Genomic DNA, 24,379 nt, shown 5'->3' on the forward strand with positions numbered 1-24,379 from the left:
GAATAGATTGTGATATCTGTTAAACATACTTTATAATTATTCTTTAAGTAAAAAATCTAACAAAACGGAAGAAATAAGAGGAGTCCCTTGGTCTGAAGCTGCGGTGGAAGAATGGGGTTCTCACTTTTAGAAGAAGATGGAGTAGGGCTAAGGATGCCTTATGAAGACTACTGTAAATATATGTGCTGAATGAAATAACCGCAGAATTACAGCAACACATTTTGCTAATTTTCCACCAGTAGAGTCAAAAAGCAAAATATTTAAAGTACACCTGGCTTATCCTAGATTGAAATTAGACAGACACAGAAAGGGAAGCTATACTTTTACAAGAGAAGAAATTACATCAGAACCAGAAACATGGGAAAAAGTAAATGTGAACACACATTCCAGGTTCTCTGAGAGCCTGTTTGAATATTAACTTAAGAAGAATCAGTTATCACTGGAGTATACTTTGTATGTTGACAGGACACATGCTATCAACTTTCCAGTGCTTCCAAAGATGTTTGCTATTTTGCATTAATATTCCCAAAAGTTTATCATGTAAATAGTATAGAAGCTTTGACTATGATTCCATCTCATAGACATCGTACTTATGATGGAACATAATTAGTGGGAGATATTGTTGGTGCTATTATTCCCCCAGTAGAAGTAGTCCTAAATGATGAGAAAATCAGAAAGCTTTCTACAGTAGTAGATAAATTAGCCACCAGTACATCTGGTGCTTTGTTAGAAGTAAATATAGAATTAGTAGCGACTAGATGAATGATTTTGCAAGATTGGTTAGCTTTGGACATAGTGTCTGCTGAGAAAGGTAGAGTCTGTAGGATGCTGAAATTGCAACATTGTTGCTCATGTATACCAGACAAGAGCAAGGGCATAGACGAATTTGTGATAAACATTTCTGATTTAAGACCTGAGATAAGGACCTTAGAAACAACTAATGTTTAGAAACAACTAGTATTTTAGGAACCTTAGGTAAAGGAGTTTATATTTGTAATGGACATTTAGGTGCTATATTGAAGCCTATTTTGATTATTGACATTGGTTTCATTAGTTTATTTGCTTTATATTAGGGGTTTAGATGTCTTTTAGCAAGGAAGAAAAGGGAAGAAAGAAAAAGTCAGAGGAGAGAAAAAATGGAAGAGAGGAAAAGATTCATTGTGTTTAATGTAATGACTAGTCTAGTCACCAGAGGGGGGAATTGATGGAGTGTAATTATTCCTTTTAGCAAAAGTGCAATTTATCATGTTAAATAACATGCACATTTTAAAAAGGAATTTGTAGTAGGTAACCACAGTTAACTATTGTAAACAAACACTTGAGTTAACATTTTGTACTGAATAAGTTAGCCTAATAATAATGTCATTTTGAATGTCAACTTTACAAGTAAGGCAAAGAGGCCTGCTTTCCTATGTACGTGGCTGTTTGCACAAGATGATTTTCTTTTTCTTCTCACCGCAGCTGTTGTAACATTTCCAACTTTTCCAAAAGCCTTCTGTTAGCTAGTGAGTAGGTATTGGTTAATATATCAGACAACTGGTATTGAAGTTCTCCTCGGCAGGAGAGGAAGATGTCAGGACACGCAATGCGTGGGAAGAGCTGTCTGAAACTGAAAGATTCTGTCCACTGTAACAACTCAAGGACTTATTCATGTTTGCATAATTGACGTTGCCTGAGAAATACGGGAGTTTAGCTGTTTCCAGAGATTGATAGAAGTTTTTTGGTTCACTGTAGGGACAACTAACTTAAATGTTGCAGGTAAGGTTTTGAGGGAATTATATTAGCATGTGCTCCTTAGACTAGGGTTTTGTTTCATGGGACTTAGGTGGTCATTCTAACCCTGGCGGTAAAAACCGCCAGGGCGAATGACCGCGGTAGCACCGCCAACAGGCTGGCGGTGCACCGCTGGGCATTCTGACCGCGGCGGTTCAGCTGCGGCCAGAAACGGAAAGTCGGCGGTGTACCGCCGACTTCCCGCTGCCCTTGAGAATCCTCCATGGCGGCGGGATTCTGACACCCCCTACCGCCATCCTGTTCCTGGCGGGTCTCCCGCCAGGAACAGGATGGCGGTAGGGGGTGCCGCGGGGCCCCTGGGGGCCCCTGCAGTGCCCATGCCAATGGCATGGGCACTGCAGGGGCCCCCGTAAGAGGGCCCCAAAAAGAATTTCAGTGTCTGCCTAGCAGACACTGAAATTCGCGACGGGTGCTACTGCACCCGTCGCACTCCAGCAACTCCGCCGGCTCCATTCGGAGCCGGCTTCATCGTTGCTGGGTCTTTCCCGCTGTGCTGGCGGGCGGCCTTTTGGCGGTCGCCCGCCAGCACAGCGGGAAAGCCAGAATGACCGCCGCGGTCTTGTGACCACGGTGCGGTCATTTGGCGGTAACCGCATGGTAACCCGCCGCGGTTAGAATCACCGCCTTATATTCCAGGATGCCTCTGCTTACTGTCTCTGGCATATTTTGTGCTTTAGAGAAATGATCATTAACTTTGTATGAGAAAATCTTTTTCCACTCTTCAAATCTCCATGATTTATGGGCAAAGGTTTCAGCTCTCTCATCAGAAAACTTTATTTGGTTTTCTGAAGCCGACACCTTATCCTTTTTGCTTAAACTAGATGCCTTTTTCCAAGCTTAATTTACCTTAATTTAGAATAGGGAATTTCCTCTATGGAACTCACTTTTACATTCTGCATCCTAGGTGTAACTCTTACTAATGTTCTATTTTATCTTATTTAAAAATATCTAGTTCTTGACTATTTAAACTGTTGATATTGTTTACTGAAATGACATTTGAAAACATGATCGCGAGTGATCTGATTTGGACTATTTTTTTAAATAACTCCCTTTAAACTCATTTTAATTCTCCTTGTCGCTTCCTGTGAAGTCCTGATTGATCTTCACTGTCTACAGAAATTAATGTAAATGATAGTTCCTTATCCACTCTACTTGACGACTAATAAATGTCCATACGACCAATAGCAGGGTTTGTATGATGATTATACTTGATGTTTAAAATCCAAGAATTCCCCGTCCAGCAATAGTTAGCAGAGTGACGGTTATTTTCACAGGAAAAAGGAAGCTAGGTCACAACCAAAAAATGGGATTGGGTTTGTCCGCACAATCAGGCAAGGAAATCATGTGTAAGGGCCCGAAGGGATTCTGGTATCACTTATTCTGTTCAACATTTATTTCAGACCACTGGTTTCTATCATTTCTCAATTTCTCTCATTTTCAAATGTATGTAGAAGATATACAATTACAATTTCATCTAGGAAAACAGGAAGAACAAAACAAAAAACATCAATGCTTGCTTGAAATATATATACCAGTAGATAATGAGCTTTCTATCACTGCTTGTCACCAAGAAAATATTCTCAGGGGTAGGGGGAACATCAGAAGGGACAACATGCAGCTGACCTAGCCTACATACAAAGAAGCAATCCTAACACTAGCAAAAACAGTTAAGATTACTGTAATAGGGTTTGATGAAAATTATAAAATATGTATTTTGGTCTCAAAATCACTCAGGGGTCCAGATTACCAATTTATACCTAGCTTTTCTATGATTTGCTAAGTTCTTGGCTATCAGTAACTCATTGCATTGACTTAACCAGGACATTTGAGACTTAGGGGTTCATTACGAGTGTGGCGGCCTATAGACCATCACACTTGCTGTGTCGGTCTGGAATTCCCGCAATGCAGCAGTCCGACCGCCACATTACAACCCAGGCGGCCAGCTCGCCAGCTCTGGCAGGATCTTCAATCCCAGAGGTCTGGAGGTGGCAGAAATCCTAATTTGCCAGGGCAGCTCTGCTGGGGATTATGAACTCATTCTCCACCAGCCTTTTCATTGCAGCACTAACGCCATGAAAAGGCTGGCCAAGAATAGGTGCAGGGAGCCGCAGGGGGACCCCTGCACTGGGCAGTACAGGGGCTACACAGCCCAACACTTTTGCATAGCTCACTGTCTGCTTTGCACCCTGAAGGCTACACCATTGAAGCCGGCTCGAATACGAGCCGGAAACAACGCTGTAGCCTGTTTCCTGCCAGGCCAGCAGGCGGAAACATAGGTTTCTACCTGCTGAACTAGCAGGAAACCCACAATAACTCTGGCTGGGAGGTTGCTTCGTAGGCAGTGCCCACGCAGTCGATAGTGTGGCAGACAGAGTTTTCCGTATGCCAAACTCATAATGACGCCCTTAAGTTTCAAAACATTTTCTACAGTGAAATATCTACTAATTAAATGTTGAAACTTTATGAAGAATGAAACATGCTCTTCTTTATTTGAAAATTATCGGATTACTTCACCTGAGCTCTGCTTCCTGATGGCATAAACTATTAAATTCAAGATACTTTTTGCAGTCTTTAAGGATCAGGAGGGAAGAGGCCAACATATCTTTTGCCTGTATTTCATTTTTACACTTTTAATTATAACTTGAGATACAGTAAACCAAACTTGATCACACAATCCTGATTCAACCCTAAGAAGCATGTAGGAAGTTCAATAAAAGTTCTGGTAGTATAATTATAGAACTCACTGTGACCTGATAGACTACCTCTTCTAGAAAAAACGTCAGGACCCAAAGAAAATCAAAATAACTTCAGATAGGGACTGACCCCATGGTAATATACAAGTGATGCTTAACACATCACAATGATATACCACAACTTCTTTCTAAACAGGACTCTTTTCGTAATCATGAACACCTCATTCCATTGTGGCAGGGCTGAAAATTGACTTCAGTTGCAAACTAGTGAGTAACAAAACAAATAAAATATACTATTTTGTGTACCGTACATGTTTTAAGAAAGCACTTTTTTTAACCCTGGCTGTGAGTCTATTTTTCACCCCATTCAAACATTATATAACCGAATAACCACTAATATTAGCTATCACTTATAAAACTCCATCACACTATGTCATGGTCCCTGAATGCTGAGTGACTTTGTACCTCATTACGACCTTGGCGAAGGGTATTACTATGTCCCAAAAGTGACTGATGTCCCGTCTGCCATATTACAAGTTTATTATATTCTATGGAACTTGTAAAACGGCAGACAGGATATCCGTCACTTTTCGGACAGAGTAATCCCCTCTGCCAAGGTTGTAATGAGGCCCTTTGTGTTCATGGATTTCACACATATGAGTTAATACCACTTATCTGACATACCTTGTTCTTTACATCATGTTGTATCACATCACAAGTTAAACTTCACATTTAACCTGACGTGATCATGAGTCGTATATCAAAAGTGCAACCGCGGCCTGTGAATTGGTGGAGGGGCCATGTCACCTCACCTTTTTCCCCACAAGAAGAGTGTCTGTCAGGCTGAGCAAAGGTCAGGCCGCCATGAGCCGTACATGCACTAAATGTAGAGGTGCATGGATGCCTCACCTGACCCAGGATGAGGATTTTACATCCCTGTGGGCGTCACCTCCTCAGCCTGACAAAAGTGCCTCGAGGTGCTCCCTCTCATGATGAGGGGTAGCATCATTGATTGCCTCTGATTTGGGTGCTGAAGTTTTAAACTCTGACATGCCCAGGGCTAAGTGTCAATCAGTGACACCTTGTCATAAAGTGGGGGAGTGTCAGCAGTCTCACTGACCCCATCCCACTCTGTGACAATTGAGGCACTATGCCAATGAGGGAAGGAAGCAGTCACAACCCACCTGAGACCTCTGAGTCTTCCATTCTGGAAAGCTGCAGTGAAGATAGATTTTTTATGTTTTTGTTGTTTGGTGCACATGTGTGTGTATGTATGAATGTCTCTATGTTTGTGTATTTGTGAGTGTGTGTTGTGAATGGGTATATACTCACACCCATGAATCATCCCTGAAACAAAGTTTTATATGCCCCTTTTTTTTTTTAATTCACCAGTATGGTCTTTGCTTCCCTCTCCATTTCCTTGTTTTGCCCCTAGTCTTAGGTTGAGGAACTAGGAGAATTGATGTGCAGTGATGCAAAGCCTCACCAAGCCTTGCCGACCACCTGCCAGCTTCATTGGAACTGATGGGACTCAATGCAAAGCCTAATACAGCCTCGCCACACAACTTCATCAGAACTGACGCAGTGCAATGTAACCTGACGTGGCATTGCGAACCTCGTAGCCCCTTGGAGCCAACGGCAGATGAGGCAAAGCCTCACAGAGAAAAGTAGCACAGACAGTGGACCAGGACTTAAGATACTTTATTCAACGGGTCTAACTTGGTTCCTGTATCTGGCCTGCTCTCCATTCTGGTCAACCTTAATGTGTCACTTTGTTTCGGGCTAGGCTGACCGAATAACTGTAGTGCCCGCTTAGCACTTTGAAATACTATTTTTATCTAAATCTTTGAAACTGCATTGCGCTGGTTCTACCAGTTGAGGTTTTGGTATCAAATGATTAATTACATTTTACTCTATTTTTCCAGAATTGGTGTGGGAGTTTTCTTGTGATCATGTTTCCTCTTCATTACTCTTTGAAGTGCTGCAAAAGTACTTTACACATTGCCTCTTAGCCTGACTGTTTTTGTGCCAAGCTGGCAAGGGTGGAGCGCAGGTAATTTGGGGCTGCTTGTTATTCTCCCCCACAAAAATTGTGGTTGCTGCTGGAGTAAGGTTTCTCCCCCCTCAACCAGTAACCCAATTCCTACAACTTCCTTTACTCAAGCACACCATCTTTCACAATATCCACACAGCACTAGCCCTTTTGGTACTCAAAAGTTCAAGTAATTGTTCATCGAGTCATGTTGCTCCCTTGATTTGTTCCATCACGAGTTCAGCTGCTCTCTTAATTCATTCACACAGTTTCGTTCCTCCTTCCTTTTCTTCCAGTAGTATTGGTCCTTTCACACCACATTCACAGCAGTACTGTACCCCACCTGAAATGCCACTTTCCTAAACCATATATTTTTGTGTATTCCAACCCCTCTAAACCCATGCTTCCCAAAATAACAGCTGCCTCAGCTATAGCACAGCCATGCTGATACCAAGAAAACTGTACTATCTAATAACCTGCTGGGTATTGTATCCAGTGTCGAGAACGGGTACAGCAGTGGTGCAGCAAAAGGTGAGGCCATCCACCCTTTTTTCTGGACCACTTTATCAATGTTCATTCTTTAGGCAAAAATATCTAGTAATATTGTATCTTAGAATAACATTATTAAAAATATCACCTGACAGAAATATTGTGCTCTATACACTGTTAACAAAAGTAGTGTTCCCTTGAGTGTACATTTTCTATTATTAACAGCAACGGGGTAAAATTTGTATGAAAAATGTACAGCACATTATTTATGTCAAATATATTTTGGTTATCCGGTTCTGGTAACATGCCACCCGGCAGTGGATTAGATATAGTTCATACATATAGACCATTGAGGTGATGTTATCTGTGTAAGTTCCTTGCCAGAGACATGCATATTGAATAACAACTGAGAGTATATGCAGTGTTGCTCCAAAGACATAAATTCTATATAATTCTATCTATATAAGAAAGAGTCCAGAAAGATCACTGCCGTCGAAACTGGTAGATCAGTTTTTATGTAGGAATATCAAAACATCAAGTGTAGTTTATTTCATTGCAAGGCTTGAGTACAACAAGAATGCACTGTTTATACCAAGAGTATTTCATACTTAAGTATTATTTAAAGTCCTTGTCTGCAAAGGTAAGGTTCAATGTGGAAAAGTTGAAATCTCACCCAAGCTTGTGTCAGAAACGGCAGTGTTGGATGTTCATTGTCTCCTGCACTTCTTAAAATATGTTCTTTTTTCAAAAACATACATGACTATGGTGGTCATTCTGACCCTGGCGGTCTTTGACCGCCAGGGCGGAGGACCGCGGGAGCACCGCCGTCAGGCCGGCGGTGCTCCAATGGGGATTCTGACCGCGGCGGTAAAGCCGCGGTCGGACCGGCACCACTGGCGGGGTCCCGCCAGTGTACCGCGGCCCCATTGAATCCTCCGCGGCGGCGCAGCTTGCTGCACCGCCGCGGGGATTCCGACCCCCCCTACCGCCATCCAGATCCCGGCGGTCGGACCGCCGAGATCCGGATGGCGGTAGGGGGGGGTCGCGGGGCCCCTGGGGGCCCCTGCAGTGCCCATGCCACTGGCATGGGCATTGCAGGGGCCCCCGTAAGAGGGCCCCTACATGTATTTCACTGTCTGCTGTGCAGACAGTGAAATACGCGACGGGTGCAACTGCACCCGTCGCACAGCTTCCACTCCGCCGGCTCGATTCCGAGCCGGCTTCATCGTGGAAGCCTCTTTCCCGCTGGGCTGGCTGGCGGTCTGAAGGCGACCGCCCGCCAGCCCAGCGGGAAAGTCAGAATTACCGCCGCGGTCTTTCGACCGCGGAACGGTAACCTGACGGCGGGACTTTGGCGGGCGGCCTCCGCCGCCCGCCAAGGTCAGAATGAGGGCCTATGTGTTTCATGGGCATACATTCTAAGCTGAGATGGAGACGCACTTTTAGGAATTCTAAAAGTTTACTTTTGTATTCTTCAGCATTACATATTTTCTGTAACTCCACTTTCCAATTAGTTAATTGATTTAGTGTTTAAATGTTTGTTTTTTAGCTCTACATCCAGACTTCCTTTTTACTTCCATCCCATATCATTAGCTGGTTGTTAGAAGCATCATTTTACCAGATGTTGAGCAGGATATACTCGAAGTGCGAAGCCTCCCAAATCCTTTGCATAAGCCATGTCTTGGAAGATAAACTCTCAAGCACTAAAGATCTTTGAGCATGATACTGCACCTCTACAGATAAAGGCGCTCAGCACAGATTCCTGTTCCCCCAGGCCCAATTCTAAATGGGACATCCAGAGACATCCTCGGAATATTTGGAAAAGGATCAACCATGTGCCTACCCCTGAAGTCATATACTTTGAAAGATTTTGGTTGTGGTTACTACTTGATTGCAACGCTCTTGATTAGCATTTTACTAATGTTATGCTTGCATAGTAGGTGGTTCTGTGAGTAACACACAGAATATAGAAACAGATTTTCCCTGTGTTTAAAGTCAATGGAGATTCAGCACTTGAATTGGTACACAAATTCAATAGGGAACAAAGGGTTTAGGTATTTATACTCAATATCAAATATCAAATGAATACCTCAATCTTGAAACAATACGTGTATGCAACAATTCTTTGAAAAAAGCTAAAATAGTAATTGAAACCAGAAAGCAATAATCGCCTTACATTTCAATGCACAGAAATGTCTTCATATAAACATCATGGTGTTTAAACACCAGAATGTATGTTGTTTGCCGATTCAAACAAAAGCACAGTGTGTATACAACGCAGCATCGGGCTTGATATAGATTGTACTGGCATTTGTGTGCTGCTTCCTTATGCCTTTCATGGCTTTTGGGATGATTGAGCAAATAGCTACATCATTTGTTATGCATGGTTGACAGAGCATACATTTTGGAGCGGTGTATGTTGGAAGAATTTTGGTGTCAGGAGTAAAGCATGGAGATGTGTTCTAAACTTGTTGCTGCAAACATATTGCTGTGCTTAAATATGGTGTCAGGTGAAGAGGTGCGTGAGCAGGGCCGAGCTTAGGACTGGTGGCGCCCGGGGCGACAGTTTATTGTGGCGTCCCTCACTCATGACCTCCTCCTCAGTTTCACTCACTATTACCTGGCATATGTGCCCCTTATCTCTCCATCGCTCCCCTTTCACATACATTGTGTTTTAAAGCACTTGTAAAGGATGGCTTTACTAATCCCCTCTGCTAGCCACATAAATTAAAGGGGCATATTTAAGAGCCCCTAGCGCCATTCGAACGCCACATTAGCGTCACTTGTTTTACACTAATGTGGCATTAGAAGGCCAAAACAGCCATGCCATATTTACAAAGTGGTGCAATGCATGCACTGCGCCACTTTGTATCCTTTTGCGCTACATTATGCCTGCGCCAGGCATAATGTATGCGAAGATGGCATTCCCTCTTTGGGGGGGCGAGGGCAATAAAATGGCGCAAAGAAATCTGACGTATTTCTTTGCGTCATTTGTTTCCGGCACTTTTAACACCTGCTTGGAGCAGGCATTAAAAGGAGGCATATGCTGGTTACAATGGGCCTCAGGGTGCTTTGCAGGATTAGCATCAAAATTGTTTACGCTAATCCTGCAAAGCACCGGAATAGTGTAAAAAATTCTGACCCTATTCCCCTAACTACCGCCATGTTGTGCTGTGATTTAAATACAGTGCACACAGGGTGGCGTTAGGGGAGTGCTAAGGGGTGCAAGAAAAGTGGTGCAGCACTTTGTGCAGCGCCACTTTTTTCAAATATGCCCCATAGGGGCATATTTAAGAGCCCCTAGTGGCATTCTAATGCCACATTAGTGTAATTTGTTTAAGCTAATGTGGCGTAAGAAGGCCAAAAACGCTGCGCCATATTTACAAAATGGCTCAATGCATGCATTGCACCACTTTGTAACCCTTTGCGCTACATTATGGCTGCACCAGGCATAATGTATGCAAAGGGGGCATCCCCCCGGTTAGGGGGGGGAGGCTAAAAAAATGGTGCAAAAAAATCTGACATATTTCTCGAGTCTCTTCAATCCATTTACAGGCACTCCCTGCCCCTTCAGCTCACTCTTGCGGATTTCTGCTTTTTCCCATTGTGACGCTATTTCGTTTTTCTCTTCCTCCGTCTTTCCCATATGTGTCTTTTTCTCGCAGTAAATGCTTGAGGCAGAAAAATAAGCACCGGCCCTCAAAAATAAGTGCCTTTGCTCTGTACCGGAAACAACAAAAACAAATTAAGCACTGCCATAGGGGCATATTTAAGAGCCCCTAGTGCCTTTCTGACTCCACATTAGAGTCATGTTTTTACACCAACGTAGTGCTACAAGGCCAAAAATACTGCATCATATTTACAAAGAGGCGCAATGCAAGCATTGCGCCACTTTGTAACACTTTGTACTACATTATGTCTGCGCCAGGCATAATGTATGCAAAGGGGGCATCCCCCTGTTAGGGGGACAAAAAAAGACGCAAAGAAATCTGTCAGATTTCTTTGCATCATTTTTTTCCAGCACTTTTAACGCCTGCTCAGAGGAGGCATTAAAAGGAGGCTTCCATTGGTTACAATGGGCCTCTGGGTGCTTTGCAAGATTAGCGTAAACATTTTTGATACTAATTCTGCAACGCGCCGGACTAGCATAATTCTGACGCTAGTCCCATAACTACCACCTTGGTGCGCCGTATTTTAAATATGAAGCACACATGGTGGCGTGGGGGCGCTAAGGGGTGCCAGAAAAGTGGCGATGCACTGTGTGCAGCACCTCTTTTCTTAAATATGCCCCATAGTTCTGTTTTTTGCAGCAGGCATATTAACCCTCTATGCTACTTTATGTTGAGCCAAAGCTGCCACTAGGCAAAACTCCCATCTCTCTCTCTATCAGGAACATTAATCACAAGAAGTATCTTGACATTTTAATTGTTTCTTGAAGGCTAAACGCACAAGGAACTTTTCAGCACGTGCTTTTAAATCACAAGTTTCGGAAGTTATTGCTAAACACAGCGCCCCCCTGAGGTCAGCACCCGGTGCGGTCGCACTGCTCGCACCGACCAAAAGCCAGCCCTGTGTGTGAGGGTTAGAATCACATTTGCACGGAGTACCAAAGTTACCTCATAAAGTTTACCATCTTCTAGTGACTGGAAAATGTATTAAAAGATAAAACCTAATGATTGCCACTTAACCCACAGTAATAGATTTGTGGGAGAAGGTGCAACCCAAGAACATACATTTAAACTATTAATTACTTTTAAAGATAAGAGGTAAGTGACACTATCCTTCATGTTACATCTTCATGACATCTTGTAATTGATGTCATCGGTTTTGTAACCAATGACGCCATTGGTGATGTTGCATGACTTCATCACTGATTACGTAAACAGTGTTATTTTACACCGACTTGTAGCCAATGCACTCTTGCATCCCTAAGGATGCTTCAGGTAGCATACCCATGTAGAGGTGAAGCAATGGATTTCTGGATGACAGGAAATTGCAGGAATGGGAGTGTGGCTCCAAATAGTACAATTTCCTGCATAGTTCTGAGTTCCGCAGTTTTTAAATGTGCAATGATCGTCCATGCTTTGGTTTGCTGCAGACAGAAGCTTCTAAACTGTTCACCGTGAGGCCAGCGACAATGCAGTCCCTTCAATGTCATACGCAAGATCAAGACCAGTGAATTGTGAAAGGGTAGAGTGCAATAACTGGCATAAATGCCTTAACAACAGAATGATATTCATCAAAAAACCCTTAGAGTTTTTGATGAATATCATTCTGTTATAAAGAAAAAGACAACAAGGTAATGGAGGGAACTCTACGGAAAGAGAGAGAAAAAGATCTAGTAAGAGAGAAAGAGGAAGAATGAGAAAGAGAAATGAGAGAGTGAGAGTGAACGAGATGGATAAAGGGTGAAGGAAAGCAATTGAAGAGCAGAAATGAAAGAGCATAAAGAAAGGGATACTTCTTGAAAATAAATATAAGTTCAGACATTTCATGATAATGGACTTAGATATTCATATTTACCCTTATATCTTCCGGATCTAAGCTATGTTCACTCCATGCTGAATTAATACTGCTGTTCAGATAAGACCCAGATCGCCCCATGTCCAATTCATCTTCATAAGCCTCTGTGGCAATATCGTCTCGTGGGTTATTGTTTGACTGTGAAAACTGAAAATAAAGTCCCGACAAAATGAATTTCTTTCGTAAAGCCATTGATAAACATACATGGAATTTAAAATGTAATGACAATGGATACTGTCTTTCCGGTAGCGTCTCATAGTTACATATTAGAACAATGCACTGATGGAAAAATGACAATGATAATCATGCAAAACTTTAGTTTTGTAAAGACACTTTGGTTGCCTCTAAATTATGTTCAACAGATATGTATTATCTTTAATTCAAGATGCATTAACTCATAGCAATCCACGGTGAGAGACCACGTCTCATTTTTATCTTGTGGAAAAAGGAATCTGCTTCATACCAATGATTTGTTACAGGATATTTTCTAAGACAGAGATTAGTATGTCATAAATGTCTTTGATGTTATAGTTTTATTCACTCAGAATCCCTATATCGGTGAGTTCAGGTATTCTCCGATGAACCAGATGCAGAAACTTAAATATAGACAGCAGCTTTAGCAATGGAATTATCGCTGTACTGCTCTGGTTGTTGGATGTAATGTTGTCTGCTTTGAGGGATACAATACAATGCATGTTCTTCATGTTAAAAGGATAGATCACCATGGTTTGGTCAGCAGTATTTAATGGCTGAAGTCTTGGCCATATAATCAATACTCTCTCCTGCCTCTGACCATTGCACTATTGTTGCTCGTCTGCATGTAATAGTAAGTAAAGTGATGCTAAGAGAAGTGGCTTCTCCTTAGTTGGATGAGTGCAGCAGTAGTCTCCATGTTAGACTGAGCTGTTGTTTGAGCCTCTTTTAAGGTGCTGGTTATTTTATTACCAAGTAGTTGAAGTTGATGTTATTTTATCGGGATACTGATATAGATTTTGACGTTCCTGTGGACTATTTTCTAGGGGTGTCCTTTTTAGTCAGAGTATTGCAGAAAATGCTATATTTGTTACACTCTGCATAAATTGTATTCCTTTGATGCACTAGATCTACATTTACTGTAGAATGTCTGAATTGGTGGTAATTTGAGGCGATGTTGAAAAATATGGTATCAACGACACCTTAAAGACCAGTTATTACTATCATAGCCTAAATGAGGGAATTCGAAGAGCATCACTAGTAATCTCGGCCCTCTGATACTCCTCTGTAAAATCATTGTTGCCAAGCGATCTTCATTTTTGATTTGTGTTTTTGGGTCATCAGAGAAGTAATTTATCTTGAGTAGACATTGGTGATCTGGGCCGATTTTTTCAGGATGATTTTTTTTTTTAATGGTGGATGTGTTGCAGTGATTATGCAATATTTTTAGGAACCATGAGACCTATATACTTCATTTTGGTGTTAAAACATAGGTTTTGACACTCAAATAGTCTTATAGAGACAGACAATAACTTCAGAGTAACTCTGAAGCCATTTTCAAAAATGGCAGCTATAATAGAGGAAGAAGAGATTTATAGAAATTAAACAAATAATAATGGTTTCCAATCCTTTTATGTGTACACCAAACAATGTTTATGATCTGAATATGAAGAAAAATGGTTATCACTCTTGTTTAACACACATTTTCATAGTTCACTTTAATTACTTGTTTCAGCAATCACCGTTGGTACATTTGCTGAATGCTGAACATTTGAGAAGAGCATGTCGACAGGGATATCTTTTTGTAGCACAGGTTTTGGAAGTACATGCAAATTCTGTGGGTAGAGGCTTTAGAAATGTTTCTATGGTTTAGCACCCCATCAATATTTTCCCAACCAAACTAACATGGATCTTTCTCTACATATGCATGATCCAAAACATTTACACATCTTCTGATCAAGTAGAACGCTCTTTTAAAGTGTCCACGCACAGAATCTTGAACTCACTGTACCGAAGATCGTCAATTGTGTGACAGTCAGAACTCATTTTCCACACACGCACAAGGTATTTTTCAATGTCTTTAAAGTCATATTCCTATTCTGTCTAAGTAAATCCTTTTAGAAACTTCACAGGTTCAGCAGTTAAAACTCCAAGCTTAGTTCCAATTTTGCTCATAGTGTCATCACCCGTAAGAATACATGCCTTAATAAGAACAATAAGCATCTCTGGGTCAAGTTTCTTGTAGAGAATATGAAGCAGATTTAAGGGGCATATTTTTACTCCATATATGCCAAATTTGCATAATCTTGGGGTTTTTTTTACGCAAATTCAGTGCAAAGCTAACTCCATATTTATATTTTGACGTTAGACCTGTCTAACATCAAAATACTGGCGTTTGCACCATTTTTTAGATGCATGAACCTACCTTGCATCAATGAGATAGGCGTTCCCATCTAAAAAATGGTGCTAACCCCATAGCCCCATATTTATCCCCCCATGCTAAAATGACGCACATGTGGGTGGAGGGGCCAAATACTTTGCACCATTATTTAACACCTGGTTCAGACCAGGTGTTAGCGGACCTGTGGACCCATTTCCATGGTTGAACACCATGGAATGGGTCCACAGGTGACCTCCTCTAGCCCCAGGAACCCCCCCACCCACACCAGAGGGAACGCAGAGAATGGGGGACCCATCCCAGGTAAGTAGGGTAAGTATAAGTATTTTTATTTTGTAATTTAAGTGCCATCGGGGGCCCAACTTGGGGACCCCCCTGCATGGCCAGGGTGCAATGGCCATGCCCAGGGGACCCTGGTCCCCTGTGCTGGCCATTGGGGTGGTGGGCATTACTCCTGTCTTTTCTAAGGCAGGAGTCATGTGGTAAGGATGGTTTCGCATCAGAAAATGACGCTAGGCTGGTTATAGGCATTTTTTTTGCCTCTAACCGACCTAGCGTCATTTTTTGGGGCAAAACCCCCTTTTCCCATACCGTCCCCCCCACCCGGCTAATGTCAATTTTTTTAATGCTAGCCCACTCTTTGCGCCGGCTTGCGGCATTCCATAAATTTGGCACCCGGCTGGTGCTTTGGAATGACGTAAGTCGGCACTATACTTTTGCTGAAAAACTGCGTTTGCGCATTTTTGCGGCACAAAGTATAAATGTGGGTCTAAGTGCCTTTTCTCGCCTGTTCCATAATGTATCCATAACTTTGATAAATCTTGACTTATGAACATCACAACAAATTGAAGTAGCACAATAATAACATCTGTGTCATTTGACAGTACAATGACTCAACTGGAATAATTTCAGCCCACTCAACATGTGGCACAACACGAAGGTCTGCTTCCTCCAATTTGCTGTTCAATTCTTGAACAATATGGCCTGTACCTTTTGAATATATCTCAGCAGGCACCAACTCCTCATTAATAATCATTCCACTTTCAAAAATTGGAAATTCAGGGGGGCGTGGTCCAGCCACGAATGAAGATGGCCACCTGGTGCTGGGGCTCCCCGAGGCTTGGGGCACTGATCGGGCATGAGGGGCGCCCCGGGTATTACAAACCTCGTCTTTTTGGCCTGGGAGCTCCCCCCATGTGATGGAGGCTGTTTTGAAGGGGGCCGCTGATGGGGCTCGTAGCCCTTCAACGTGGGGGAGAGGCTCGAAGTGAGAGCCTGCCAGGAGACAGCAGACCGCGGCCCACAACCAGCACGGGGCATGGCCACCAGGACGGACTGGCTGCACACATAAGCAGTATTGGAGGTGAGGAAGCTCTGTATCCGCGCCTCGGGCCTTGGAGGACGCACCCGCTAGAACGGGCCAGCTGCGATGCCGGCAGGAGACGCCCAAGGTGGAGGTGCCTCGAGTAACACCCTCCGCCAGGGACGAGGAGCATTTAAAGGGCCTGACGGGGAAACTAAACACCGTGGCCTGTGGCACGACAAGGATGACAAGGCAGCTACAACGCTGAGCGCATGCAAGGGGTGCATAAAGCACGGAGGTTCCGTATCCACGGTCTGGAGACCTGGGGGGCCCAGGCAGACCCTGTGAGTATCTGATGGCTTGAGAGGGGTGTGAATAACGCTGAGCAGGACCGGAGAGGAGGTGAGAGGAGAAGTCCCCCTCCTGGAGAACGGCTGGCCTCAACTGCATGCAAATGTGTGGGGCGAAGCAGGGGAGTACCGGTTCTGCCGCCGATCACGTGGACCACTGTTTGGGAGCGCAACAGTGGCTTTTGTGAAACAGGGGGAGCGCAAACTGGCCTGAAGATGCCCAAAAGGGAGCGCCGGATGCTCGCCATGAAGCTGTCTCTTCACTATGGGGGAGAGAGGAAGTAACAGGGGGGCTTTGATACAAAGGTCTACAAGAATCCCCCTCGCTGCCGCCTCCGGAGGGGTTTTTAACTGCATGAGACCACATCTGGGAGTGCCGCTCTCACCGATCTGAGGCCCCTTGCCCTTTACCAACACAGCCAGACGGTGCGGACAATACTCTGATTTTAGGAGAGGAGGCCTTACGTTGAGAGCCCCTGCCTCTTCCTCTCCTACTACTATTCTACCCCCCTCTATCTGGCCTGGATGCATGGGCTAGGCTTCCAACTTATAGCCCCGGAGACCAACCCAACAAGGAACCCTGCGATGCCTGGTGGGAGGTCGACGGATAAACCCTCTGACAAACCTGCAAGGCAGCTACTCTTCTCGGAGGCCCTCCAACTTAACAAACTAATGCCCTCACCTGTACATTCACCAGATATGGTTGGAACGGAGCAGGCAACAACAATGGACAGCATACTCCAGGAGATCACAGCGGTCAGCCGCATACTCGAAGGAATGGATATAGCAATAACCTCACTGACATCAGAGACCAAATCAATGCACTTGGACATAGCAGGTTTTCAGTCTTGTGTAACAGGACTAGAACATCGAATGGCGACTGTGGAGGATCACATACATACGGTATTAGACGAAGATCAGGAACTTGAGTTCCTCCGCAGCAAACTCATCGACTTGGAGGACAGAAGTCAGAGGAAGAACATCCGTCATTTTGTTTTTCCGGAACAAGCAGAGGGTACAGAAACCCCCTCCTTCCTCTGCTCTGTCCTTCCACAGCTGACCAAAACAGTCTTCAAACTGCAGTTGGAGTTCCAGAGAGCACATCGCCTGGGCCTTAAGAGGAAAGATGGAACCTCCAAACCTCGCCCGATCTGAGACACAAGCAGGTCCGCCAGCTTCTGTCATCGGGCCAAGCACACAGACCCTTCAAAACGAACGGCTACGAACTCTGCATAACGGCCGACTTCTAGAGAGAAACTAATGAACCGGAAGGGGTTGTTGACACTCTGCCCTAGAATGAGACAACTGGAAGTAAAATACAGCCTGTTTGAACCTGCGAGACTGTGGACCACCAAGAATGGAGTATCCAAGAACTTTCATGACTCAGAAGACTTGCAAATGTACCTGGATAGTCTACAATCCCTGTCCATGGACACAACAGACCCAGATCGACCTCTGAGCACATCCTGTGACAATCGAGATACCTCGCTTCCATCACCAGATCAGGAGTGCACAGGCCGCTCTGCACCCGACCACCGACCCAGAGGCAGGGACCTGGACAGACTTGCAAAATCCCATGACACACGAGGACAGCTCCTGCAAGCAATGGCGCTCCACACACAGCTCTCGGACAGAGATAAATCCTGCTCCCCCTTGAAGCCTACGCCAGACCCCACCTGAACTTGAACTCACTTGAACTCACCTGCACTTGTCCTAATTCGCCGTCGCGACATGAAGACCTTGGGGGCCCAGAGACTTATCGAGAGACTGGAGGGCCTGCCAGCCAGCCGACCGGCAGACAGATGAGTATCTGCCTGCATGGTTCATTTATATTGTTATATGTTTACACTGTTTCTGGCATCTCGCATCATACTGTAATTAAATAACTACATGTTTGGTCTGAGTCTTGTTTATTGTTTCTGGTCTCGTTCAAGTAGTACAAGCTGACAACGTATGGTTAGCCAAATGTACTGTCCCTCAATGTTAATATCTATGTTAAAGGTTCCTAATATGCAGCTGTTTCATCCTTCACTCTCCGGGACTGTTCCTCTGTGACCCTCCCCCCTTCTACGCCTTTGGTATTCCCGTGAATCTGAGATATTCCCACTCCATATGACCGGAAAATACCCTCAAACCCATGGGGCAATCCCTTGTCCTCTTCGCTCCTCTCTCCTCCTCCCCCTCTCCCCCACCCCCTTTTAGAGACGATACACACTCCTACCGCCCCTGGTAATTATGCCCACTCCCGAGGCCTGCCCTGCTCTGTCCCCTCATGACAATGGACATGGGAGCTGCCCTGGGCGTTCCTGACCCCGATTGGGGCCCATCCGGCTGAGCGCTGAGCGCAGGAGCTCCAAGGGTCTTGACCTACATCCTACGACCCGGTCCCCTGGAGACTTGGTTCCGTACTCCTCTTCCTAGATCCCTTTTACCTCCCCTCCCCCCCTTTTATTCCTACCCAATCTCCCGTCTATCCTCCTCCTCATCTCCCTGCTTCTTCTATCCATCTCTCTCTTCTTTCTTTCTGTAACCACATCCCTTCTCCTCCACTACCAGCCTCTTTCCCTCTCCCTCCCTCCCTCCCTAACTATCTCCACACCTCTTTTCCACCACAGAGGGACATCTAACGCAAGTCACTCCCTCCCCCCTTTTCTGTGACCTAATTTTACCTCCCTGCGGTTCTATACAACGCTCACCTCCCCCCACACCTTTACTCCAGTAACTTCTTTTGGCTCTACCATCATGGCCGGCCCTATACCTCATACGGCCTGCCCCCTTCGGATTGTCTCCTGGAATGTCCATGGCCTGACGCACTCTGTAAATCAGAAACAAAATACCGTCCTACCTTCAATCCCAAAAGGCCGATATCGCTCTCCTCCAGGAGATGCATCTGAACAGCATTGAATCCAGTAAACTGTGGCGAGATTGGGTGGGAAAGGTACTCTTTAGCTGTTACCCTCGTTCTCCAGAGGCGGGAAGTGGAGCCTCGTGGAAGTGCGGGGTCGCAATCTTGCTCCGCAAGACACTGCCCATATTGATAATCAAGACGTGGGAGGATCTTGAGGGGAGATTTGTATTCACTAAAGTAAGGCTGGGAGACTCATTGGTCTGCATGGGCTCAATATACGCACCACCCGGCTCCAAAAGACAGTTCTTCTTACAAATCAATCGTCTTCTGGCCGAAATAGGAGCAACCCGCTATGTCATGGGGGGGACTGGAACTTGACACGGGATGCAGTATTGGACAGGATGGGCACTCTTGATGCCTGCAACAACCACGACAGATCTCTTCTAACTGACGTGATGGCAGACGTGGATCTGGTAGATTGGTGGAGACTTACTCATCCAACCGACAAGGAATACACTTTCTTGTCGCCTGTACATGGCACTCAGTCTCGACTGGACTTTTTCTGGGTGTCGCACACTGTTGTGGCCAAAATACAGGACACTAGTATTATAGACTGTGGACTTTCGGACCATTCCCCAATCCAACTGTCAGTACAATTAGGCTTGTTATGCCCCGACCGCAAACCCTGGTGTTTTACCGTTTCATGATACAGAACTCCTCAAGGCAAGATATTTTTGCAGAATCATGTGTCCACCTACATGAAAGACAATTCCGGCTCTGTTGCTTCCAAGAGAGTGATATGGGCAGCAGCGAAGGCAATGATTAGAGGGCAAATGATGCGACAAGCGGCACTGGATAATAGAGCCAAGAAGGCTCACCAGGCGTCCCTAGAGGACGAAATACGATGTCTCACTAGGCAATATACCAGCCAACCTTCTTTGCGTACGCGCCGTTCTTTGGAGCGTGCCCGAATGGCACACAATGAGCTCTTCATGTCCCAAGCCCAATATGCGCTACAGCAGCTACAGGGACGACACTATAAGCAAAGGGAAAAGGCCGGCCGACTGCTGGCGGCGCAGCTCAGGCAAAGGGAGGTCGCTTTAGGTATACTGGCTCTGGCTAATGGTTCTGTTGCTACCAAGAGAGTGATATGGGCAGCAGCGAAGGCAATGATTAGAGGGCAAATGATGCGAGAAGTGGCACTGGATAATAGAGCCAAGAAGGCTCGCCAGGCGTCCCTAGAGGACGAAATACGACGTTTCACTAGGCAATATACCAGCCAACCTTCTTTGCGTACGTGCCGTTCTTTGGAGCATGCCCGAATGGCACACAATGAGCTCTTCACGTCCCAAGCCGAATACGCGCTACAGCAGCTACAGGGACAACACTAAGCAAAGGGAAAAGGCCGGCCGACTGCTGGTGGCGCAGCTCAGGCAAAGGGAGGTTGCTTTAGGTATACCAGCTATCGCATCCACGACTGGCGAGATACTCACTCAGCCCCAGGACATTGTAAATGAGTTTGCAACACTCTACCAATACCTGTATACTCCAGAACCACTGTCGAACTCTGCCCATATGGAAGCATTTCCTAACACTATGGCCCTACCGTGCCTTTCGGACGCAAGCCGCTCTCTCCTAGACGGTGAGTTCAGCAGGATGGAAGTGGAGCAAGCCATTTCTAACCTCCCTTACCACAAAGCACCCGGGGAAGACGGATTCCCAGCCGAATTTTACCAATGGGCCGGTGATCAGGCGATAAGCGCTATCCATGACGCACTCAATGAGGCCTGTAGCGATGACTCACTTGGCACGATTTCCAAAAGAGCAATAATAGCGGTCATACCTAAACCTGGGCAAGACCCACTACAGTGCAGCAGTTACCACCCCATATCTCTCTTAAACGGAGACATTAAGATACTTGCCAGCATCTTGGTGGCCTGCTTGTGCAAAGTTATCCTGTCCTTGATTCATCACGACCAGGTGGGATTTGTACCGGGACGTACTTCCCGGAACCACTTGCGTACCCTCAGTCACACTCTGTGGGAAGCCAGGCATATCTCGGAAGAGGCTCTCGCCCTGTCCCTAGACACTGAGAAGGCTTTTGACTGGGTTCGAATGGCCCTACCTCTTTGCCACCTTGTCAAAATTTGGCCTAGGAGACCAATTCATAGCCAAAGTTCGCCTATTATGCGACCACCCCACGGCTCAGGTCAACTGCGGGGGTTTTATATCAGACCCATTTCCAATTTAAAGAGGGACACGACAGGGATACCCTCTCTTGCCGCTCCTGTTTCTGCTGGCAATGGAATCTCTCGCAGCGGCTATCGGTCAATCTCCACAGATCACAGGTATACCCCTAAAAGGGGGTAGCCCCACAATTTACCTATATGCGGATGGCATGCTTCTTACTTTGACTGACCTGATGAGATCCCTACCGGCTTTATTGCAGGTCATCAATGACTTTGCATTGCAATCCGGATACCGGGTGAACTGGGACAAAAGTGAAGCATTACCCCTTTCGTTCACAACGACAAAAGCGGCCCTGTACAGATATCAGTTTCGGGGGACCCCGTTCTGCCTCAAGTACCTGGGAATCCTTGTCAACCGGAGATTAGAACGTATGGTGTCAGACAACTTGGATCCTCTTACAGCACACACAGAGTCTAGACTTTGCAAAATGGTCACAGTTAGGCCTCTCCATGTGGGGGTAGGGTACAAGCAGTGAGAATGTTCACACTCCCATGCTTTATCTACGTCCTAGGCATGATCCCCCTTCAAGTCCCTCTCTCAACACTCAGACAAATAGACACAGAGCTGAGAGCCTTTGTGTGGGGCTCAAAACGCCCCAGATTGACGGCGGCAAAACGTTCAGCACGACGACCCTGTGGGGGCCTAGGACTCCTCTCCATCGAGCATTACTCCCTGGCTCTCCACCTATCACAACTGACATTTATGGTACCCGGACACCCAGAGCAACCACAATGGGTGGCTATGGAGAGGCTCTTACTTTCCAATTCTGGCTGCCTAAGTGGCCTATACTGCATGGAACCAACGCAGTCTAACCCAGCCAACCCGATGTTAGCGGCAATGCGTGCAGCTTGGCGCTGAGCACACTTGGTGTACACCCCTTCCTCCATACCCAAGCCCCCATTTGGGGGAATACCAACTTTAAGATTGGGGGAACTACCCTTAACTGGCCACAGTGGAGTTAAGCTGGCACCAAATGCCTCGCTCAAGTAGTCGATGAGGGGTCCCCCCAGCCATTCGATTATCTATGAGCAAAATATAACCTATACCCGAGGCAGAAATGGCGCTACCTGGAACTTGCACATTGTCTCCGACAAACGCTGGGTGCAGCACCTTGGGACCTTAAAGCCTCTCCAGTGGTCACTTATTTGAAAACATGGGGATGCCATATAGGAGTATTGGCAGGCCTTTACGATGTCCTAACGCGTCCCCTCTACTCGCAACCCCTCCTCGAAACGCTACACTCCAAATGGCAGGCCCATTTACAGATGGACTATTCAATGAAAGATTGGACAGACATACTAGATGCCTTAGATTGGGGAACAAGGAAAGCCCGTTTGAAATTCTGCCTCTTTAATATATTACATGATTAGAACTGGACTCCTCTGAAACGGTACAGAGCCGGACTTTTACCTCATGCGACATGCTGGAGATGTCCAGAGACTCGTTGTGACTTGCTCCATATTCTATGTGAATGTCCCTCTGTCCTGCCCCTGTGGGAAGCAGTGAGTTCCACCCTCCAAGGTGAACCCATGAACCGGTTATCTACAATCTGCAAGACCAAGCAGCCTTATTCACTAAGGTCTGGGCCCCCTTCCAGACCCCTCACTAATAGCCTTGCTGCCTCCTCTGCCCCTCCTCTACCCTGTCCTCCTCCCCTGAGTTGCAGTGGCACCCTCTGTGTCTGTCTGTTCGCACCTCCCCCTTCTTCTCTGCCTCTCCTCTCTCTTGCTCTCCCTCTCTGCTCCTTCTTTCCTTCCTTTTATCTCTCATCTCCCCCCCACCTTTCTCTCCACTATCTATCCCCCCACCTCCCACAGGCCTTCCTCTAGACTCCTTAAGGACAGTCCACTCCCCCCGCCCTTGTCAGCAGGAAGACATAGACCATTTACACATGCTATCGAAAATTACATCTTCCATGCTTTATTGGACATACAAAATGTGACCGGGTTGGGTCTAGTTGGCTCACCCGGCCATACAGGACACAGGATAACATGTCTTAAGCGACAACTCACAATCTTCCCCAGCTTGCGACAGTATGCTGTTTACCCTACCATGCCTCCCTGGACTTGCACACCTCCCCTTTTCTTCCCTCATAGCATTGGACTTTTGTTATTCATGCGTGCCAATCTTCCATGCATGAGAACTGTGTTATAGCCATAGCCGTTATGTTATGCCGCTTTGATTGATTTCAGAATGTCCCTTAAACTGTCCTATATTCCAATCTTTTTACATATGTATTGCTGTATTTCAATAATAAAGAATTGCAAAACAAAAAAAAATTGGAAATTCAGTGTTCACTGAAGCATCTGTAGTGTTTGGTGAGTTAACATCTCCAAGTTCATCTTGTTGGATGTTGATGACCAGAATTGATCAAGTTGCACAGCTATAGGTGTCACATTTTTTTAGGCCGGCACGGTCAATTGTTCCACCTGTAGATATTTATCTAATTCTCTCACATTCTTTGACAGACAGTTCAAGATAACTGTCAAAAAACAATGTGCAGTTCTTGCATGGTGCACACTGACTTTAATATCTGTAGAATAGTCTGAATGTCCTCTCTGAAGTTTTGCATGGATGAAATCTTGACCATCCCCAATTGAGATATATAGTCCACAACAACACCAGTTTTCAATGAAGACACCTTTTCAAACTGAAATTCTTCAGGTGACATTTTTTTTTCGAGCTTTTGTACAAGTTTGTTCTTCACTGGTTTGGTTGCAGCATCT

General features: G+C 45.3%; 1 protein-coding gene across 1 annotated transcript in view; it reads right to left on the bottom strand.

The window, feature by feature from the left end:
• The window catches only part of GPR158 (G protein-coupled receptor 158), a 1,449,349-nt gene that overhangs the window by 21,608 nt on the left and 1,403,362 nt on the right, over positions 1 to 24,379 (bottom strand). The window contains exon 10 of the mRNA XM_069211362.1: positions 12,532 to 12,678. Coding sequence (XP_069067463.1) covers positions 12,532 to 12,678 — 147 coding nt within the window. The remainder of the gene's footprint in view (positions 1 to 12,531; positions 12,679 to 24,379) is intronic.

This window comes from Pleurodeles waltl, chromosome 10, assembly GCF_031143425.1.
Source record: "Pleurodeles waltl isolate 20211129_DDA chromosome 10, aPleWal1.hap1.20221129, whole genome shotgun sequence".
NCBI classification, from domain to species: domain Eukaryota; kingdom Metazoa; phylum Chordata; class Amphibia; order Caudata; family Salamandridae; genus Pleurodeles; species Pleurodeles waltl.